The 21,719-nt window shown below is 34.2% G+C and overlaps 1 protein-coding gene across 1 annotated transcript; it reads right to left on the bottom strand.

Moving 5' to 3' along the window:
• Window positions 1-17,363: 17,363 nt before the first annotated feature.
• Window positions 17,364-20,382, bottom strand: LOC142631283 (uncharacterized). Its single transcript, XM_075805416.1, has 4 exons — window positions 19,822-20,382; window positions 18,658-19,695; window positions 18,051-18,131; window positions 17,364-17,963 (listed from the first exon to the last, which is right to left on the bottom strand). The coding sequence occupies exons 1-4, from the start codon at window positions 20,110-20,112 to the stop codon at window positions 17,691-17,693; spliced, it is 1,683 nt and encodes a 560-aa protein (XP_075661531.1). The 5' UTR covers window positions 20,113-20,382; the 3' UTR covers window positions 17,364-17,690.
• Between the last annotated feature and the right edge of the window lie 1,337 nt (window positions 20,383-21,719).

Genomic DNA, 21,719 nt, shown 5'->3' on the forward strand with positions numbered 1-21,719 from the left:
ACGAGAATCAAATGATAGAAATAGTCGTCTATAAACATGGGAATCACTTTACTTTTTTTGGAGAAGAAGACCAAATGAGAAAATTCCAACCTTGCCTGTTAGATAAATTACAAAATTGAAAACATGGTGTTATTTTTTTTTTTTGGATAAGTTCTCAAGGAAAAAGGAGGGACCTTGCATTCACATGAAAGAAAGTGAAAGCAGCATTTCTTTTATGATGATGTATAAACTATAAAAAGAAAACTCGCACAACTACATATCGATTCTATAACCACACATTTAAAGTTGAATCAATTTTATAAAATTTTATATGCTATATCATATCACGCCATAGAGAATTCCACAATACACACTTTTTTAAATAAATAAAAAAATGTATCATACTTATTTAATCTTAATCACTAACGTAATGTATTGTCTTATATATTTTATAATAATAATAGATTAAACAATATTATAGACAGTTCACATGATATAAAATCATCTCAAATAATAATATTATATATTATTCAATTAACTCCTTCAAAATAATATAATTAAACTTTTTTTTAGAGAGTTTCAACCTATGGCGTCCGCTCCTGATGATAGTTTTTTATCTTCAGACCAAGACACCAATCAGTTTTTGGTGTAGATGAGGATTGAACCCCAGATCTCTTATACAACCATCAGAGATTTTATCAGTTGAACTAACTAGAACCCACAATATAATTAAACTTGTGTTGACGAAATAGAAGGAACTAGTTGCAAAACTATGATATATGGATAAAAAATAATGTTTTAAAATATTTGAAAATAATACATATTTAAATATTTATCAAGAAATAGAAATTTCAAAATTTGTAGAAAACATGTACATAGGATACATGTTTGATTAATATGTAGTAATAAATAAAAATTTAAATCAAAGAACTTATAGAAAATAACTTATCTAATGTAGTTATAATTTTTTTTAAATAAGATCAAAGTTTAATATTGGGATTGCTTTATCCTAAAGTATGGTAAGTTATTTAAGTATTATTTGTAACTCTTAAAATCAAATTAATAGACATATATTAGAATAATAGTTAATTTGAAAAATGTGAACTTACAAAACTTATGTAGCAACAATACAAGAAATCAACAAAAAGTCAAAGCCTTTTATTTTGTATTATACTAGTGGTTAACTTGTGCAAAGCAGAAGTTTAAACAAAAAAATCGTGTATAATATATATTTAATTGATTAAATAAAAATTAAGAATTCATACTCAAGAAAATATTTAATTTGATTGCAACTTGTTGAGAGAATATCAAAACATAAGGATTTATTTGGTGTTGGCTTATTTTATCCCAAAAAAGGCAATGATTTTTAATTTAGTTAAAACAATATAATTTAGCACTATTTGTAATTTTAAATTCCAAATTAAATATATAAAATGAAAAATTGTGAGTTTTAAAAATTTTATATAACAATGCTAGAATAAATCAACAAAAGAAAATTCTTTTAAAATTTATATACAGGATTATATTAAGAGAAAGGAGAGAGGAGAGTCCAAGCTCATCTTTAACATACGGATAAGAAATCCAATTAGGAAGAGAAGAGATGGTTATAGGCCCATCTCCTTTTACAAAAAGCAGTACAACATGTTAAGATGTGAGCAAAGTAATTAAGGTTCCTAGATACAAAACAAACTTCTCAACTTAAAAGGAATTTTAAAGAAGAAGAAACAATGGACATAACATCTAATCAAAAATCTAAGATATTAGGTGGAGGAGATTGCAGATTGTCAATCATAGATTTTGAATCCCCTTCAAACTGATAAAATGTGAAATTTTGAATATATACATATATATCCACACACACACACACACACACACATCTAATGCTAAAAAATGAAAGTTTTTTTTTTTTTTTTAAATGAAGCTAGTATTGGTAAATCAAGAATGGGGTTACGTTATGGTTGACCAAATACTCAATTAATCTATTATATGATTATATTGTTCTAGATTATCTCTTCTCTATGGCTGAAATTAAATGTTAATCACTTCAATAGGAATGTCACTCATTTTGTGTATTAAGTATTAAGTTATTTACTATTTAAACTTCAGAATTCAAATCCCAAAAAAAAAAATTAAATATATTGGTGGACTTTAGACATGACATCCATAGCTAGGAAAGAAGAAGAGTTTTAACTGTGCTAATAATAATAATAACTAGCCTCATCACTCGTGATGAGTTTTTTTTTTTTAGTGGTCTTATTTTATAGCAAAAAAAAAATTATATATAATTTTTATTTTGAGAATTTAATTTATAAGTCAATAAAGAAGTTTGAAAATCTACAGGAAAGTGAATCTATTTTTTAGGCAATGTTTTAGTGGGAGTTGGAGTTGTATTTTTTTCGGATTGTCCTTTAATTTTGTGTCTACTTTTTAAAAATTAAAAAAAAAATTATCTTTACTTAAACTTAGGGATATAGGGACATTTTTTAATCAAAAAAATGAAAAATCCAAACAGATGAAGCCCTTTAAACAGTAATATAGATAATAATTTATTGTTTAAATCAATATAAAGTGGATTTCAATTAATTCAATTAGTAAAAAATATTACAGTTGAGTAAAATATTTAAAATTTAATAATAAAAAAATTATTATATAGCGGAATATCCATTTTATTTATTAAAAAATTTCATTAGTTTATGTAAAAAAAAAAAAAAAAAAAAGGGCGGCAGAGAGGGGGAGGGGGGAAATGAATATTAAATTAAGATTGAGAATACGTCAAGGTCGTAAGTTAGTTGGCGTCCGAGTCCGACTACAACAAATGGGCGGCTTTGCTTGTCCTAAGCTTTTAATGCAAAAATAAAAGTAAATATTTATTGCTCGAAAAGCGTGGGGCAGCTTTCCTTAATCGCAACGTTTAAGCACTTTTTGTCCAATGTAATCCACGCGCTATCCCATCAACCAATGAGTGACCCGAAATTAAAAAGTAAAGAATCTGATTGGAGCGTGTGTTGGCGCTGAGAACAAAGTTAGTATTATTTGAGAAAGGACCACAGGGTACCTAAATTGGGGGCCACCATTATCCAACCAAAAAGGAAGTAAAAGTAGAATTCCTCAGATTGTAATTGGAGCGTGAAGAAGCGCGTGGCTTACAATTGCTCATAATAATAATAATAATAAAAGTCGTACATGAATTCTACCAAGGGAGTGAATGAAATGAAACATCATTGCGGTATGACAATTGGTATCCAATAGGCCATAGGTCTGTTAATGCAATTTTGACTCAGGTTTTGGGGAAGAGAGCTAGTGTGTCCGCATAAATTAGATATAAAACTAGGATTCAATGTAACGAGCTATATGAACTCTCTTTTTTTTTTTTTTTTTCTTTTTTTGCTACTTATAAATTTTTATTTATTTGAGAAATATACATATATATATTGAAAAATAGATGAGATAAAAAAAATACACTTATATATTAATATTAGAATTATATGCAGTAGTTAATATTACGAAATAAATGATAAATTTTTTCTCAATATCACACCTTACCAATATAAGATGACTCGACAATACTAAATATTTTTTCTTTTTAAGAAACAAACACATGAATGAGTTTAGTTACCGTGTTAGTATTTTTTACCTTAAACACTCAATTTCACAATTTATTTACACGTGTAAACGTAAGTAGCAGGTGAATATATTTTTATTTTGTGTAACCGAGGACATGAAAATTGTAGGAAGCAGTAGCAGTAGACTGCAGTGCAAAGTCAAAATGATGTGCCGACGGCTACACTCATAGGTTCTGCCATACAGTAATTTTGGAAAGTTTAATGTTAAAGTGGTTGGAGGACAGGGGTCCTAGAAGGCAAAAGGCTGCGTCGCATAGGGGTAGTGTAGCACACCACAAAACAGTTCCAAAGGACAAAAAATATGTTACGCGTGGGATCTACTCTTTTTTCTTTCTTTTCTTTTTCCCTGATGAAAAAAAAAATTCTTTTTTTTCTTTGGGATTTAATGGAATCTAATTGCTGGTAAGAGACTCACTGTGTAGGAGGCATTCCCATCAATCTCAACAAAACAACTTTTTAGCAAAAACATAACTAAATCCACTTAAAATCTTCTTGCATCAGCCTTTACAATTTGTCCCCCAAAATTTGTCAATGAATAGCGTCTTAATACACTTATTGAAACTCTGTTCACCATCACGCTAATATAAATTATTATTTTATTTATCTCTCTCTCTCTCTCTTTGAAAATTTTCACTACCTTTGTCTCACTTTTTCCCACCAATTGATTTGGTCCTTTAGATAGAGAAGAGAACAATGAATTTTTTGAGGTTGAAATTAAGGGATGATTGCAACAATGGTCGACCATGACTTACGATTGGCAAATAGTCCACCACATATGGTTAACTATGATTTGTAATTGTGATTTGTAATTGTGCTGGCTTGGTGCTTGCAAGATCACGAGTTATGTTGAGTGATTGGTAGTAATCAGGACGGTTTATTTCAAGGATTTTACTAATGTGTGCAAGATCACGGGCCATGTTGAGTGATTAATAGTGATCAGGACTGTTTATTTCAAGGATTTTATTAATGTGTGCCCTAAGGGCACAAAATAGTATACAATTTTTAAAAAAAGTTTTATCGGGAATTTAAAAAGTTTTATAATTTTTCCAATTCCCCATAAAATGTTTCCAAAAATTGATAGCTTAATGTGTGCCCTAAGGGCACACATTAACCGGACCTTTATTTCAATGACCATGGTTGAGGTTTGAGGATTTGGATTTTTAAAAAAAAAAAAACTATAAAATCAAAACTATATTATTAGTTAGCCAAGGTTTAAAACTATTTTGGAATGTTAAATCGATTGCACTGAACTTAATTTCAACATCGTTTGTAGCTGATGTGGATACTTGGTCTACGTAGGCATAGAACTCGAGTCCATAGGACTCGAGTTCTGTCAAATAGAAATCAAGTCCGTAGGGCTCGATTTAGTTTTGCTTCCTTTGCTTCAACAACTGCAAATGAACTTCCTTGTTCTTCCAAGCCACTTGTTCTTCCAAGCCCCAAAAACCCATGAACAAAACCAAATACAAAACCTAAACCAAATACCTGATTGGATCGGATTTCCCTCGCCTGAAGCTTTTGCTGTCATTGCATGAAGCTTTCGCTTGCTGGGTTTAGTCGTTCTCTAGTGCTTCATTCTTTGTTCTTCATTCTCTGGTGTTCAACCTTCGCCGCCATCGCCTGGGTTTAGTCGTTCTTTGGTACTTTGTTCTTCATTCTTCATTCTCTGGTGTGCAACCTTCGCCTCCATCACCTAAAGCATTTGCCACCTGGGTTGCTTCATTCTCTCTGGTGCTTCGTTCTTCATTATTACTAGGTAACGAAATTAAGCATTACAGACTCGATTTTCATGCCTACGTGGACAGATTTCCACATCAGCCGCAGCACTGAGCTGAAATCGAGTTCAGTGTACTCAATTTGCATTCCAAAATTAAGTCATCGAGTCGTTTGGACTCGATTTGTTAGATACCAAAATAGTTTCAAATCTTAGCTAACTAATAATATAGTTTTGATTTTATAGTTATTTTCAAAAAAAAAATCCAAGATTTGTACATTCAAAGTTTTTTTATATTCTATTTTGGTGTTGATGGTGGATGTTTGTGAGTTCTGAGTTGTTTTGGCTATGGCATTGAGGTTGAGGTTTTGGCTAATAATGGTATGGGTAGTGTAGTGAAGGAATCAGCAAGATTTGTGAATTGGGAAAGATTTTGGCTGAATTAGGAAAAAGGTGGAAGAGAATGGAAAGAGAGAAAAAAATATTTAAATTAAATAATAAACAAATATTGAGCTTGATGTATATTTATGTGAATTTAAGTTTATTAAATTGACAAAAGTGAGATTTTTGGACCATATTTGGTTAAAACTACATTGAGGCTGATGTGAATACTCTTTGAAAATACTTAATGACAAAAATAATAGTATAAATTATAGTAATCATAATTCACCTTGTTTGAAATTAACATCGAACAAAAAAGAGAAAACAAAAACCCTAAATTAGTATTGTGGTGCCTCAACCCACAACGATTGGGCTTGGGGCCCCAATTAATTTGATAGGAGTTTTATTGTACCATTGCATTAGCTAGCCTAGGAAGTTAGTTAGTAATGAGTTGTGAGAGTTGTACTAGTGGTTAGTTAGTTAGCTTAAGAGTTGTAACAGATTGCTCTACTATAAAAGGGAATCTAGATTGTAAGCAAGGACATTGAAGAATGATATGCAATTTCCTTCTCTTTGCTCTTCCTACTACTCTCTCTATTCTCTTCTTTACTCTAATCTACTCTAGGAGGCCTAGTTCCCTCGAAGAACTACCATAGCTATTTCCATTACTTGATTAAGAACTATTGAGTTATTAGAGCCACTTTTTTGCCACCATAACAAGAACTAGAATAGTTTTTTTCAAATCAATGACAAGATTGCTTATGTTGTGAAATTTTAAAGTACTCGCAAGTGTACGAACCGTACCAAAGTATAGTTTGACAAGAACGAGGTCGAACCCACAGGGACTTGTATGAATGTAGGAAAATTAATCAAATCTTAACCAAATTAATCCTAATCTAGTTTAATAAAAATTAGTTGTTTGAAATTAAATATACTAATCAAATAATTAAGCTAAGCAAAGATATAATATAAAGCAGTAAAGAGATGTAAATAATCTAGAGAAAGGAATTAAGGTTTTGGAATTTGTCTTGTAAGTCATATCAGCATATATTTATAATCATTAATTTTTCCCAACTGCTGCATGATAATCTAGAAATCAATCTTGCTACCATGGAAAATATTATCATTAAAACTTCTATTTAAATATCTAAAGCATGCTCTTCTTTACTTCCTAGGTATAAAATCAAATTGTCAATTGTCTCCGTAACCAAACAAATCACAAGAGATATCCAATTTTAAAATCAAGAAATAATAAACCAAGCATTTAATTAATTAAGACAAATCCTAAATCATGAGAAAAACATAATTGAACTCATATCTAGAATCTCATCTTAGTCAATTGATATGAAGCAAGTACAATGTAAATCATTAAAGAACAACTATTGTGGGAAAAATCAAATCACATAAATATTACTAATAACTCTTAACAAGGTTTCATCCTCAGCCCTAATTATAAATTTAGCTACTCATAGTAATTAAAAGAAAACACAAAAATAAATTACTAAATATTAAACTAGACAAATAAAATAAAATAAACTGTCATGGAAGAAAACCAAAGAGGTAGCCGCAGTTCTCTATATGTTCAGCCCCCAGCCCTAGCACTAGTCTCCTTGAATTTTGTCCTAAAGAGCCTTTAAATAGGTCAAGGAATCTTATTACAAGTTGAATTTCCGTTTGGAGAAAATCCCAAATTTTTAGGCTTCACTTAACCAACGATTTTGGCCCATTTAACGTCAGAATTCGGAATTTGGGTAAACTATAAAGTTGTAGCCCTTTAAGTTAACTTTCCATCCCAACTTGAATCATCTCAATTGGACATCTGAACCGAAAGGTATGCCAAAAATACTAACTAATGTGTAGGTTGGAATCCTAATCCGAATTGGATTTGGATTTGGTACGAATTTCCTTTGATTCCTTACTCCAATTGGAGTTAAATTTAATTGGGTTGAAATTCTTTAACTTCATCATGGCATTTGTAAGAGTAAAGTCTATTAGCTTTTTTCTTTGCACAAATTCACTTATTTAATTGTATTCTCCTACAAAAGACAAATTCATGCAATAAAATTCAATTAAGCACAAAATTGATTATTCAGCATTATTCCAAAACCAAATATAAATTGTATAAATTAACTCAAAGTAGGTACAATAATACTTTCTAACAATGATATAAATATGCAAAATTAAGTTATTATTAGTGCACATCAGCTTCCATTGAAGTGAGTGTATCCCTACACCAAAATTCTAGAATCTCTCCAGACATATTCTGCAACAAATCCAGGACCAGAACCTGTCCAAGTTCCAGAATTTGCAGCAAAAACAATTTCATTGTTGATCAAAAACTTTCTTCAAGAACCTAATTTTGGAACTAAGAGAACCAAGCCATGAAGCTTCCTTTGTTGAATGTAAAAATTTCCATTTAGTTGGAATTACCATGCAAACAATTTCTTCACCTATCATAGAACTCCTTGGTACCACAAGGTCTTTATAGCTTCTTGTTATGTGGAAGGAGAAGCCCTAATATAGTTCCAAGAAGCTGAAGAAGCTGGTCATTCACCAATTGGTGGACTTTTATGGAAGCTCTTCTCACAAGATTTGGATCCACATCATATGTTGGTTCTATGGAGAGTATTGTCAAGCATAAACCAATATCATGTGTGGGTGTAGTTTCGAGGGCTCAGGACTATGAACTGCAGCAACCAAAGGATGCATGGAAACTCTTGGAAAGTTTGCAACAACAACTAAAGCAACTTTTGAAAAAGTTCGGTTTAGAAACACCATTAAGGATTCAAGAGACAACAACCCAAGTTTCAGCACCTTTCAAGACCATGATTGAAGAAACATTAAAGATTCATAAGTCACATAGTCAGTTCTTAAAAATAACCAAAGAAGAAAGAATGGAGAAGTTAAAAGGTATGACTGAAGAAGATTTAAGGACTTTAGAGACAATTGACCAGATCTCCAAGGATCAATCCAAGGTCAAGGAATTGAAAGAAATAGAAGTGCTAACATACAACCAAAGCATGATCAAAATCCTACCATTGGTTGGTGATTTAGAGACTCAAAAGTCCTTGCCTAGAGCTAAGGTAGAATTTTATTAGGAAGGCGCAAAATCATGGCATGTACAAGTGGTTGAAGAAGAGTACATCACCGAGGTAATCAAGTTGTCCTCAAGGTATTGGGCATATGGAAGATCACCCTAGATGTATTGGGAGGTTGTTGTACTAGTTGCATAGCAACTGCATTACTTGCAATTATGGTTGCCATATTAGTATTGACTTAAGGCCTTTCAAGAATACAGTTCGCCCAATACTCTCACTTTCACCTTGTGGGAAAGGTGTTTTAAAGAGGGAATGATGGTTGATGTTGTAACTAGAGTGCTGGAATGTATCTTTTAGTGTTGTGGTTGGTGTTGTAGTAGGAGTGTGTTAAGTTTTGTGTTGTGGTTGGTGTTGCAACAGAAGTGTGATATGTGTTGGGTTGGTGTGGTAGTAGGATTGTTTTATATGTTGTGGATTATAGCATAAGGTGGTGTATCTTGGTAGTGTGGTAGTGGTAGTGTGATTTACAACACTAAAGCACCAGTGCATTGTGGTAATATATTCTGCAGGAATACATAATTGTGGTAGCAGGAGTATGTTCTACAATAGTAGTGCATCTGTGTCTGTGCTATAGCAATTGGCAATGTATTGTGATGCATTGTTGTATTCTGCAGCAAAGTATTGCATTAATGTGTTTTACAACACTGGAGCATGGTTGTGTCCTTTAGTCTTACTTTGTGAACAAGGTTTTTTAAAGGAGGATGGAATGATAGGAGTTTTACTATACTGTTGCATTAGCTAGCTTGGAAAGTTAGTTAGTAATGAGTTGTGAGAGTTGTACTAGTGGTTAGTTAGTTAGTTAGTCCAAGAGTTGTAACTGCTTGTATAACAAAATTCATACATGTACTGAATGTATAGTAGATTGATCTACTATAAAAGGGTAATCTAGATTGTAAGCAAGGACATTGAAGAATGATATGCAATTTTCTTCTCTTTTCTCTTCCTACTACTCTCTCTATTCTCTTCTTTACTCTAATCTACTAGGAGGCCTAGTTCCCTCAAAGAACTACTATAGCTATTTCCATTACTTGATTAAGAACTATTGAGTTCTTATCATAATCTGTATACAGTTTAAGGGTATAGCCCACAATGGAAGGTCCAAAGAGAAGTCTGGCAAAAGGGTGATGAATAAAGGCTGGTATGCGATGGCTGATAGCTAAAGATATGGCTTCTGGAAGAAGACCTTAAGTGACCGAGGTTCCCTTTTTTGGTGTCCTGAGCTAGATCACCTTTTCCAATTAATTGATGGATTACTTCTCTCTTTCGAGATGTTTCTCTCCCCAAAAGAATGTTCCAACCCTTCTTCTTTGAATCTCCTTCCTTTTATACTCTTCCGTTAGTGGGTTAGTAATCATAAGAATATTTTACCTGTGCATAGGTCTCGCCATTTGCCTGATTTAAGTGGCTCTTTCAATCTCAGTTACTATTTTAGCTTGCCTAATCTCATACCAAGGGGTAGGTCCCTTTGGCTCTGTCACTATGATGATTCCCTTGTAACTTGAATTAAGCATTGAGACCCATGCTCAAATGGCGGATATTATTTCTTGTTGGCACTATTTTTCTTCCTCGAGGGTAAGTAGAACCTACTCGGATCCTTTCATGGCAGACTAGTGGCTTACACCTCAGACTTGTCACACAGGCCTGGGCTTAGTGGTCCTCAGTGACGGACCCACTTGAGGGCTGGGGGGGGGGGGGGGGGGCATGGCCACCCTGGTTTTTTGAAAAAAAAATTCCTAGCATGTATGTGTGTGTGTGCGCGCTCAAAAATTTTAAAATCTACCCAAAATATTTATTCTTGCCCCCCTCCACAAAAAAAGTTAGTAAATTAACTCCAAAATATGTGAAATGTATTTAGTTGACATGTAGATGTATGATTGATTTTGCAAAGTGTATTTGTTTTGTTTGGCAGAGGACTAAAAAAACGTTTTGGTTTGCAGCTGTTATTCAAAACAATCAATAGATATTCTATCATTTTTTGCCTAAATTTTTTTTTTAACACCGAAATACAAATTGGAGTGGCAGTTTGATAATTATTTTTTTGAGTTAATACCAAAATACAGATTTCTTTTTCTTTTTACTAATTTTCAGCACAATACAACTAAAAGATATAGAATATAAAAAAAATCTTATTTTTGACACTTTAAATTTTTGTTTTTTGGTTTATGCTTGGCCCCAACTTAGAATCCCAGATCAGTCCTTGTTAGTCCTCGGCCTGAGCTCAACATGGGCCGAACTTTGTCCACTCACAAGTATTTATGCCTTTTCTTTTATAGATACAATATCATTTAAAAAAATATAGCATCTACTCAATAATGATTATTTTTTATTATTAGGCTAAAACATCGATTAGTTTATTTTTAGTTGAACCCAGGTCACTTATTCAATTGCAAGAAACTTAAGAATTGAGCTAATTGGTGGAATCCATATTTCCTAGGCTTGCTTGGAAATTATCAAATAAGAAATTTTATTATTCAAGAAAAATAACTCCATTAAAATAAAAGGGTCATGTTTACAAGTGCCCTTAAGGCAATTGTTAATAGATCATTTTTAGAAAGTTTTAATACAACTTTTATGAAAAAAAAAATCAAAAAGTCAATTAATTTTTTATTTTCCAGTAAAAAGTTTTTAAAAATAGTTTCTAAACCAATGTACTTATGACATTCGTTAACTTTTTCCAAAGCAAAATAACACACTTACTACCATAGTTCAGTTATTGAATTATGAAAATAATAGTAACTCTCAAAAATTAGATAAAATACATATAATAAGATAGTATCAAAATCTAATGTACCAGCAGTAAAAATACAATTTAATTTCTATTAAGGCCTAGTTTTCCGAAGCCAAAATTGAGCAACCCATATAGAAATGGCAGAAGCCCACATGAGAAATCTTTGTGTCTACTCCTAACTCAAAACTCCTGGAATCAGCCACCAGGGCAGATCAACTATGAAGAAGAAGAAGAAGAAGTAGAAGCGCAAGAGCAATAGACCTATGAAGCATACAGCTGCTACGCCAGAGCCTCAAAATGCAGATTCATGCTAGACCAATTCCACCACTGTGGGTTTGCAAATTCTGGCTATTCTAATACCAGCTATGGAGTTACACCACATTTGTTTTACTCCTCATAATGGAACTGGAGTCATCATTATATGCTCAACAAGGGAGCTAGCAATACAGACCCAACTACCATTCTCAGACCCTTGGTTTGGTTATTGGTGGTTCACCTAGAAGAAGTGAAGCAGACCATATTGTCAAAGGAGTTAATTTATTAGTGGCAACACCTAGTCGACTGCTTGACCATCTTCAAGATACCATGGGATTAATTTATTAAAACTTTATTGTATTGCCCACCCAATTCTTTAACATTATTTTTGTTGTTACTATCAATATTTTGAATAGAGTTTTCAAGTTCCTCCAACACACTACATCTACATGTCACTTAAAAAAAAACCAATTCCAATTCAATACCTATTTTCACAACCATATGATGTGATTTATTGCGATTGGTAGAAAACAAGTGTTAAATCTATGCAAAAGTGCAAGATAACCCATCATAGTTTGTCATATATATCTGATAATTATGAAAATAGGTGTGGAATTAGTTATGGTCCTAAAATTACTCTCTGGTCACATGATCCGCTTAATAATAGGCATGTGACTTGCTTTGCTTTATTAGTTGTTTAGGAGAAAGTTGTTAAAGGTGATTTCTCATTAGAGCTCATTTGGTAAAGGATTGTTGTTGTCAAAAATATCCTAATCATTTTTTTTTCTTTTCAAAATTCTAATTTTTTTTTTCTCTCTCAAAATCATACCATGATATCCATTTTGGTAACTTTAAATGTTTACAGCACTTCTATAAGAATATCTACCAAAACTCATCAAAGCATTTCGAATGTATATAGCTGCTTCTGCAAATCATTTATCAAACAATATTTTGGTAAAAATGCCACTGCTGCTTAATACAGCATTTCTTTGAAGCAGCTTTCACAAAGATGCAACACTACGAAATTAGCCCTTGTTGGATTGCATGATGTGGTAACAACTACCAAGAAAGAAGAGATGATATGGATAGACACTGCTTATATATTTGATATTTGCTTTATAACTACACACTGGTTGCTAGTTCTCCTGTCTCAGTATTGCAACAAGTGATGGGAATGGGCTGTTTTCTGGTGGATTTCAAGTTGAATTTTGACTAGTCACTTGCTTAGGTTTGAGTTCACTCCTGTGTTTTATTCCATTTGCCTCAGATAAATCTGGCATGTAGTTTATTCGTTAGATTATTTAACTTATAATTTACATTTAGTTGATTAGATTATTTAGTATTACCTTATAATGTATATATAATGTATACATCTGGCATTTATGTATTTGAAGTTCATATTGTTTCCTTAATTTGGCAAAGTTTCCTCGAGTCTAGGGATGGGAATGGGGAGAAAATATATTGAATAATGTTTTTTTTTTTTTTCTCAAGTTAAAGCTAGTTATTCCATGCATTTTATCTATATACGTTCTAATTGTCCTTTTCTTTTTAAACTTGATCTCGCAGTGACCAATGATTGATGAAGCTAACAGGATATTGTAAGCAAACTTTGAGAAAGAAAAGAAGCAGATTATTAAGCTCCAACCAAAGGTAAGCTATATGGTAATCATGTTTATTTTTTTATTATAGTCAATTAAGGCGGTTAACATATGGAAGTAAACATGGTGCAAGTTTAAGGCTATGTCAAGTTTTCACCAAAACTAACAGTATGGCCAGGTTGTGTTTGGTTCAGAGGAAAAAGGAGGGGGGAGGGGGGAAAAGGAAGGGATAATAATGAGAAACTGACTTTGTTTCCCTAGCATTTCTAAGCTGATTTAGATTGTTTTTCTTTCCCTCCATTTGGTACTTCCCAAGATCCCAATGAATGGAAAGTAAATTTTGTACATATATTTGTTCTAATGAAGGTTATATTACTTGACTGAGCAGACACGCATATTTTAATGCAAGTTAGCTCTACTTCCAAAGCAAGTTGACCAAATGCCTGGGTTCTTGTAGTTGCAATAACTAGGTTGTTCATCCTAGGTCTTGGTTGAGAACTTTGCTGCCTTAAAATGGATGTACTGATTGAAAGAACTGTCTCAATTATTGATTTCACTAAGCTTTGGCCCTGATGACACTTCTCCACCCACAAGAATGAGTGGAGGGTGAGGTTGTAGGCTCAAGATCCACTGGATGCTTGTGGAACTTACCAATACACACACTTACACACTATGTCAGCTAATTCATGGATTCTAATTTCCCACCACTTGAACTTAGGATTGTGGATCTGATGCTAGGACATTGCTGCTAAAGACATGCTGTTATCTATTAGTCAATTTCTACATCTAGCATGCAGTTTATTTTTCTGAAAAAGCTTCTGCTTTGGTTAGCGATGATGTATTGATTAAATCTAGAAATATTCTTAGTTCCATGTACTTTCTCAGTTAGTATTTGAAATCATGTACTATTTCATTTGAAGGTTCTTTAACGTTGTCAATAGCAATTATTTGATAGAAAATCACATAAGCTATTTCTGTGCACAGCATGCCAAGTAGTATAGTCTACTTTCAGGCAGCAAAAGTCCCTGTTAAAGAGTACGAATTTGATCAAAAGAAGTTGGCTGCAGTCTCACCTGGTACTTGTTTTATATATTATGGTCAATATCTTTTCTATAATAAACTGCAGGATTTAGGTTAGAGTATTTGGATTATTGCACAAGTTGATGGCCAGTAACTATTATTTGGATTAGTCTGCTAAAAATGCATACAGATCCTACTTATTAGTCTGCTAAAGATGCATATAACTCTCACTCTATGAGAGACATCTTTGAAGTCCACCGCCATGATCTGCAGGTAAAAGCTTTTCTCCTTGGTACACGAGAACTTGTTTCTTTTTAAATATCCTCGCAACAAGCAGTGTCAACATATGAGTATATATTGTTGACAACAATTTTAGGGGTGATAGGAATGTTCTAGAAATATAAAATTTATGGGTCTTTCTTGAATTTAGGTGTATGAAGCAATTTGGTTCCAAAATAAGTATCACCTAGCTGGTTCAATTGGAGCGTTTGGTTAGCTTTTTATCCAGTACTAATTCCTGGGAAATGATTCTCTCGATTAGGTTCAATTAGAGAGTGACCATTTGGAAATTTGTATTTGCTTTAATCCTTGAGGGACTGCTAAGTACACTGTGAAAAGATGTGTCGTATTTTTATTAAGTCTTTTAACACTTAATTTTAGTATGTTCATATAGAATGACAGTGGATTCTTAGATAGAGCTTCCATTTGAATCCCCTAAGCCCTCAATTATGGGATTAGGTTGATAAAGGAGAAAATCCAACCAAACAGATGCACAAGAAAATATCTAATCATTAAAAAAAAAAGAGACCCTAGATCAACACAGTGCTCAAATGCCTCATCTAAGTGTCACAATAACATCTCATCGTCTATGAGCTTTTATATGAGTATTAGGCAGTGAGCTCTAGGCACTTGTGGTATGTTCCACAAGAGGCTGAGAAATAAAGAAACCAGATAGACTGGTTTCTATTATGGCACAAGACTATGTGTTCCTAGAATTTTTCGGAGAAAAATGTGAAAAGTTGGAGGAGGTTTTTGTGAGATCAACCCTTATGGCATGTTTGGGAGTTTAGAGAGCGAGGAGAGTAGAGTGGAGTAGAGGGGAGGGAAGTAGTGGGGAGGAGAGTAGAGGAGAATGATTATCCTCCACCTTGTTTGGATGTTTTTATAATTAGTAAGGGGGAAGGGAGTAATTAGCCCTTCCCTTTGTTTTTAACATTGTAATTTTATAAATATAATAAGGGTAAATTAGGTAATTTACTTTATCAATAATTTTATGTGCTCTACTCTCCCTCCAAATCTCTCCAATTTGAGAGAATTAAAAATGAGGGGGTTGGAGGTAGTTGAAACCCCTTCAAACCCCTCCAAACCCCTCCCCCTCCTTCCTTAAAAAACTCCCAAATAAGGTAATTGAATTACTCCCCTTCCCTCTACTCTACTCCCCTCCTTTTTTAAACATCCAAACAGGCCAAGGAAGACAAAGAGGTGGAGATAATAAACCGACAATTTCTAAGGCATTAAGGGTCTGTAGAGTGGTGTGGCTCAGCAAAAAAGGTTTATTTTATGTTATTTAATAAAAAAACTCCCTCCTCTATTAGGGATGGACCCTGGTGGTATCTCGAGTAAAATTTTGTAAGTGATGCAGGCTACAAGAAGCTTATCGAAAATCAAACTCATCTTCCTTGGAAATGTAAAGCTTAAATGCCAAAATAAAATTTTGAAATAAATGTTCAATTTTAGCATCGGGGCTAATTGGTCCAATCTCTGTCATGCTTTAAATTTTTGTTTCAGTTTTATATGCCTAAGCTACCCCAGTTTTATGGGTCTATTACTAATGTGGGTTGGAGTTGATGCATTAACATGAATGCAGATTTCATTAATTCATTAACGCTAGTCCAGTTATTTAATGCAGATTTCATTAAACCTGCAAAATGCAAACTACTCCCATATCGGTTGTGGATTTGACAGTAACAAGCAAATCTCTACCACTTTGTTTCGCTGCTTTTTTAAGCACCAAGACAATCTTTATGGACTAGTAGTTACCATTACCGTTTTAAATAGAGATTCTATAAAGATGTGGTTTAAACCCAAATTTTACATCTTCCAATCTAAACATGTCAAATTATCATTATCACATATTTAAAAATAGACACAATCACACCTAATCAATTTATAACACCCATCTGAAAACCCAATCTAACTGGAGTTTATTGAAATATTATTAATTGTGAAAAGATGTATTTGAGTTTTGAGTAAAAAGCTAATGTTTTAATATTTTATTATATGAACATGGAATTTACACCCATTCCTACCCGTACCAAATTTGAACTCTTTTAAGTAATAGAATAGACCTGTGTGTTCAAATCTCATACAATGGGAAAAAATAAATAAATAAGCCACCACCGATAGAGGAAAAATTAAGTAAAGAGCAACCCTCCTGCAGCTGAAACCAATAATACCAACAGACTGCTTTAATTTTCAGTTTCCCCGTTAGAGAGGGGAAAAAAAAAAACCCAAAACAAAACCCTTAAAACTATCAAAAGCCTCACAAGGAATTTCTTCATTATCTCTCCCATCGTCAAATGAATAATAATTTCAACTATCCAATCCCAACCAAAAGCCAACTTCATCATTAGGAAGAAGATAAATTCCAAAAGTGCAAACCAACCACAAGTTTGGCTAGATACAAGTAACACACTTCATAATCAAATCAATTTCATAATTAGAAAAATATATTGAGTACCAATAACCCCTTTCTGATCATGCACGTCAACTCATGGCAGAAGAAAACTTCATCATGTACCAATGAATGGCCCAGCACGCAGACGGGTTTCACTAGCTTATAATTTGGTAGCTTATTTGCTTAAAAGTGAGGAAAAAATTGGCTTTAAAGTCATATCAATTTTTTCCTCACCCTTAAGTTCTATCTGAAAGGATTCTAAACTGCTAATTTTCATGTAATTCACAGAGTTGTTCAATTGTGATCAAATTGAATTTAAAGTCATCAGTCAAAGAGACAATATGATTCATGGTTACTTACCAGTACCACCTAAAAAAATAAAAAAGAACGATTCACAGTCATTCTGAAGTTAAATAAACAGCAAACTTGACGGACATGGTCCGTCTCCAACATCAATGACAAATTAGTTTTGCTACATCCTATTCCCTTTACAAATCATTTCCCTCTTGTGCTATGTTAACACACTTCAGAGCAACACATTGATTGATCCTCTCACTAAGAGGTTCAATCTTGATTTCCTTGCAAACAGGGTCATGATTAACTAAGCACAATTCTTACTAATTATGGAGAAATGGCAATTGTGCCTGTGGCAGCTGTTGTGGCAGATGCGGCTGTGGCAGCTGTTGTGGCAGATGTGCCTGCTGCGGCAGATGTGGCTGTGGTAGCTGTTGTGGCAGTTGTGGTGGCTGCTGAGACTCGATTAGTAGCGGTCCACTAATGTCCATTGTTGCAAGCCCTTCTAACTCTTGAATTGCCGCCACTGCACTGATTGCGCTCTCGTTGGTTATCTGAGGCTTTAGCACACCAACAGCTTCCTTCACCTTAGATTGCTGCAAATAACATATTCATAGCATAAATACAAATTCACTATAATGTAAAATAAAACTGCTGGTGGCCATAAGAATAATCTAACTTACAACATATTCCAGTTTCCTCTTAATATCTTCATAGGCGGCCCGCTGTGTATCAGATGCCGTATAAATGGCCAATGCTGCATTCTTTTTCTCAAAATGGTAAAAAAGGCCAAATGAGAATAAATTCAACACATATACACCACCACAAAATTAAATCTAGACAAAAGATAAATCAAATTGCAAGTCTAATTCCACATATGAACTTTACAAAATTTAATAGTTTAACAAGAAATTACCCAAAACACAACATCTAAAAAGATGCAATAGTTAAACAAAAATCACTTCGAACAACATAAAATAAACTCACATAGTAAACTGCATTCTCCATAATTACATCATTCAACTCCCTTTCAAACTTTTTACCATTTTCAGTAAATTTCTTGTGTGTACAATATATAAGAAGAAATTCTCATACCCTTCAATCATATATACTACAATGCGACAATTTTTGGCCATGCAAAGAGAATTTTTCAAATAGAACACATACCACCTCTATTTTTGCTCCCAAAATACTTCTAAACCTTTAACATGCTTATACCTCAAAAACTTATGTGGCACAATATTATAAGGTGTGTCAAGTAAAACAAAAAAGACAAGTAAGTCATATTACCTTCTTAGGCCGACCAACGGGCCTTCCCGTGCGGTTCTTAGGCTTGGGCTTGAGCTTCTGTGGCCTGCCGGCAATGGGAATGCCAACTTTGGCAGGTCGGCCACGGCGCTTAATGGGCTGCTGCAGAACTGCAGTACCACTACCAAGCCCAAATCCAAAACCATAAGCAGGAATATGCACAGCAGACCCGGGTGCCGCGGCGTCCTTCTTGGGCCTGCCCCTCGGCCTTCCACTTCCTGCTGCTGCTGCTGCTGCTGCTGCGGCTGCTGCTGCTGCTTCTCCTGCATTTGCTGGAGCATTGGGTGGTGCAACTGCCACTGGTGCTGCTACTGTTGCTGCTGCTACATTATTAGCAAATGGAATAACCATAGTCTTGAGCTGGGCCTTAGGTGGGCGCCCACGGCCTCTCTTAAGCCCATTAGGGCCCAATGCACCCGTCACTGACTTGGGCTTAGGAGGACGCCCTGGAGTCTTCTTACCTAACCTCGCCATGTTCTTCATTCCAAGAGGCACAGGTGGACGGCCTCTTCCCTTCTTGACAATGGGCCCAGGCCCAGTCTGCCCCTCCGGCCCAGACTTACGAGGACGGCCGGGACGTCTCTTGACATTGGGCTCGTCGACGAGCCCTAGAGCAACCAAAACGGGCTGCGCATTGGGCTGCTGGTGCTGCAGTTGCTGAGGAATGGGCTGAGAATGAGAGATGGCGGCGGTGTTATTGGTATCGAGCTTGGGCTTGGGAGGGCGGCCGCGGGGACGGGCTTGGGCTTGGGCCTGGCCTTGGGCCTTGGGAGGCCCAGGAGGAATAGAGGGGAGAGATGTAGATGTAGAAGTAGCAGCTGCAGGATCAGATCTAGGGAGCTTGTAAGACTTCTTGACCATGACGAGATGACCAGTGTTCTTCAAGCGCTTGAGATTGTGAGTCAACAAGGCCGAGTGAGTGGGTGGGAGGTCCGAGTAGACTCGCTCTATGTATTTCGCTATGGCTCGCCTACTTGACCCATTTCTCTCCTTCAGAGCTGCTATGGCTGCATATATCATCTACAATAAATAAATAAAAAATTATTATTACCACAAAAAAAAAAAAAAATTAAAAAGATAATTTAAAAAGAAAAAATAAAAGTGTGAAGTGTGTGGGTGGAGTGAGTTATTGAGTGGGTAGGGTACCTCAGCGTAAGGAGGGTGATTGTGATTGTGATTGTGGTGGGGGGCGGCGGTGTGATTGTGATTGAGGGTTTGGGAGATATTTGGGGGAGCAGGAGGGGGAGCGGCTGCGGAAGCATGATGAGCTATGTGGTTGAGAGCAGCAGCAGCTTCGGTGGTGATCATGGTGGGGACCACCGCAGATGTGGGTGTGGGGGCCACGGCTACCAGGTTGGGAGCGGTAACGTAGGCGGCAGAAGGCGCCGGCGGCGGAGGATGAGGATGAGGAAACGGAACCTGAGGTATCGGCTCCATAAGAAGATAGATTTACTTCAAAGAAGAGGAGAGAGAGAAAGAGAGAGAAAAGAGGAAAGGGGGGATTTCTAATTCTTTTCTTTTTTTCCCTTTTTTTCTTTTTTTTTTTTGTTTTTGTAATTTGTAATTTCTATTTGGTTCTTTAAAGAAAGAGAAAAAGGGGATTTTGATTTTCGAGAGAGAAATTGGGTTAGGTGCTGAGGTGGTATCGTGAGTGAGTGAATGGGGAATTGGGAAGGGAAAGGAAAGAGAAAGAGAGAGAGAGAGAGAGAGAGAGAGAGAGAAAATAAATAAAGGAACGGTGGTGTCTTTTACTGCCAAATGATGGATATGATGGGATTGGAACTAAATCCAACCGTTGAGGTTCACTCTTCGATGACGTGGTCTACATCTGTCTTTCTTTCTTGTTTTTTTCTCTGTTTTTCTTTTTTTTATTACTATTTATTTATCTTACTTCAATTTTCTTTTCTTTTCTTTTTTTTTTTTGGCACTTGGGTTCCCTTATTTTGACCAATTTCTGTTTGGTTCTTTTTCACTCGGGGCTTTATTTCAAGTTTAATTCTACTCTCTTGTGGATTGGTATATTATAAAGGGTCATCTCCATGATAAATTATTAGGTGCATTAGGAATATTGTTGACAAGGTCTTTTCAATCAATAAGATGATATTGTCTATGCAAATATGTGAGTGAGTTTCTAAATCAGCACAAGGATTAAAAAAATAAAAATAAAAATGATCAAATAATGTTACATTTACATAAATAATAACATTTTATTAGTTAAGAGGTCAGGGAAGATTATGTCAACAATTCTCATATTGGACCTAATAATTTCTCTATATTAACGATGTGTTTAGGGCAATTATTAATAAACCATAATAGGAAAATTTTGACACCAATTTTATGAGAGATATAAAAAATTATATTTATTATTTTATTATTCTTCCAATAAAATATTTTGAAAAATAATTCATAAACTAATGTTCTAAGAAATTTAGATAAATGTAACACCTTACCGATTGGATTCTCACCTTACTAGTCAATTTGAAAAGTTTATGTGTTCACAAAAAAAAAAAAAACATAAGAAAACAAAGGTGTGTCACCTGACCATAGAAGTTCCATGACTCCAATCATTACAAAATCAATAATGATATATAAATTGTGATCTATCAAAACTTACCAAATAAGAATAAAAAAAATAATTCTGAACTAATCTAATATAAGGATTCGTACCGGCTTAACTCAAAACACTAAAGTGCCTTTTTCCTAAATCACATGGCACTGAGAAACAAGAAAGTGTTCCCAAACTATTCTTTTTATTTTATTTTTAAGTCTTTTCAAATAATCTCGGGCATGTTTGGTATATCATTTTAAACATGTGTTTTCAATTTTTAAATAACATTACACGTATTTTTATACACTTTTTTACTTTTATGTATTACCAAAAAAACTGAAAATTGTTGTTTAAACACACGTACCAAACAAGTCCATCATTTTCAAAAAGTTAAAAATTGAGTTGTATGATACATTAACAGATAAAAACAAAAATAAAATCTTAATGGTAAAATTAGTATAATTGACTCTTTTTTTTTTAGATTCCACTAATATAT

This window comes from Castanea sativa, chromosome 4 (genome assembly GCF_040712315.1).
Source record: "Castanea sativa cultivar Marrone di Chiusa Pesio chromosome 4, ASM4071231v1".
NCBI lineage: Eukaryota > Viridiplantae > Streptophyta > Magnoliopsida > Fagales > Fagaceae > Castanea > Castanea sativa.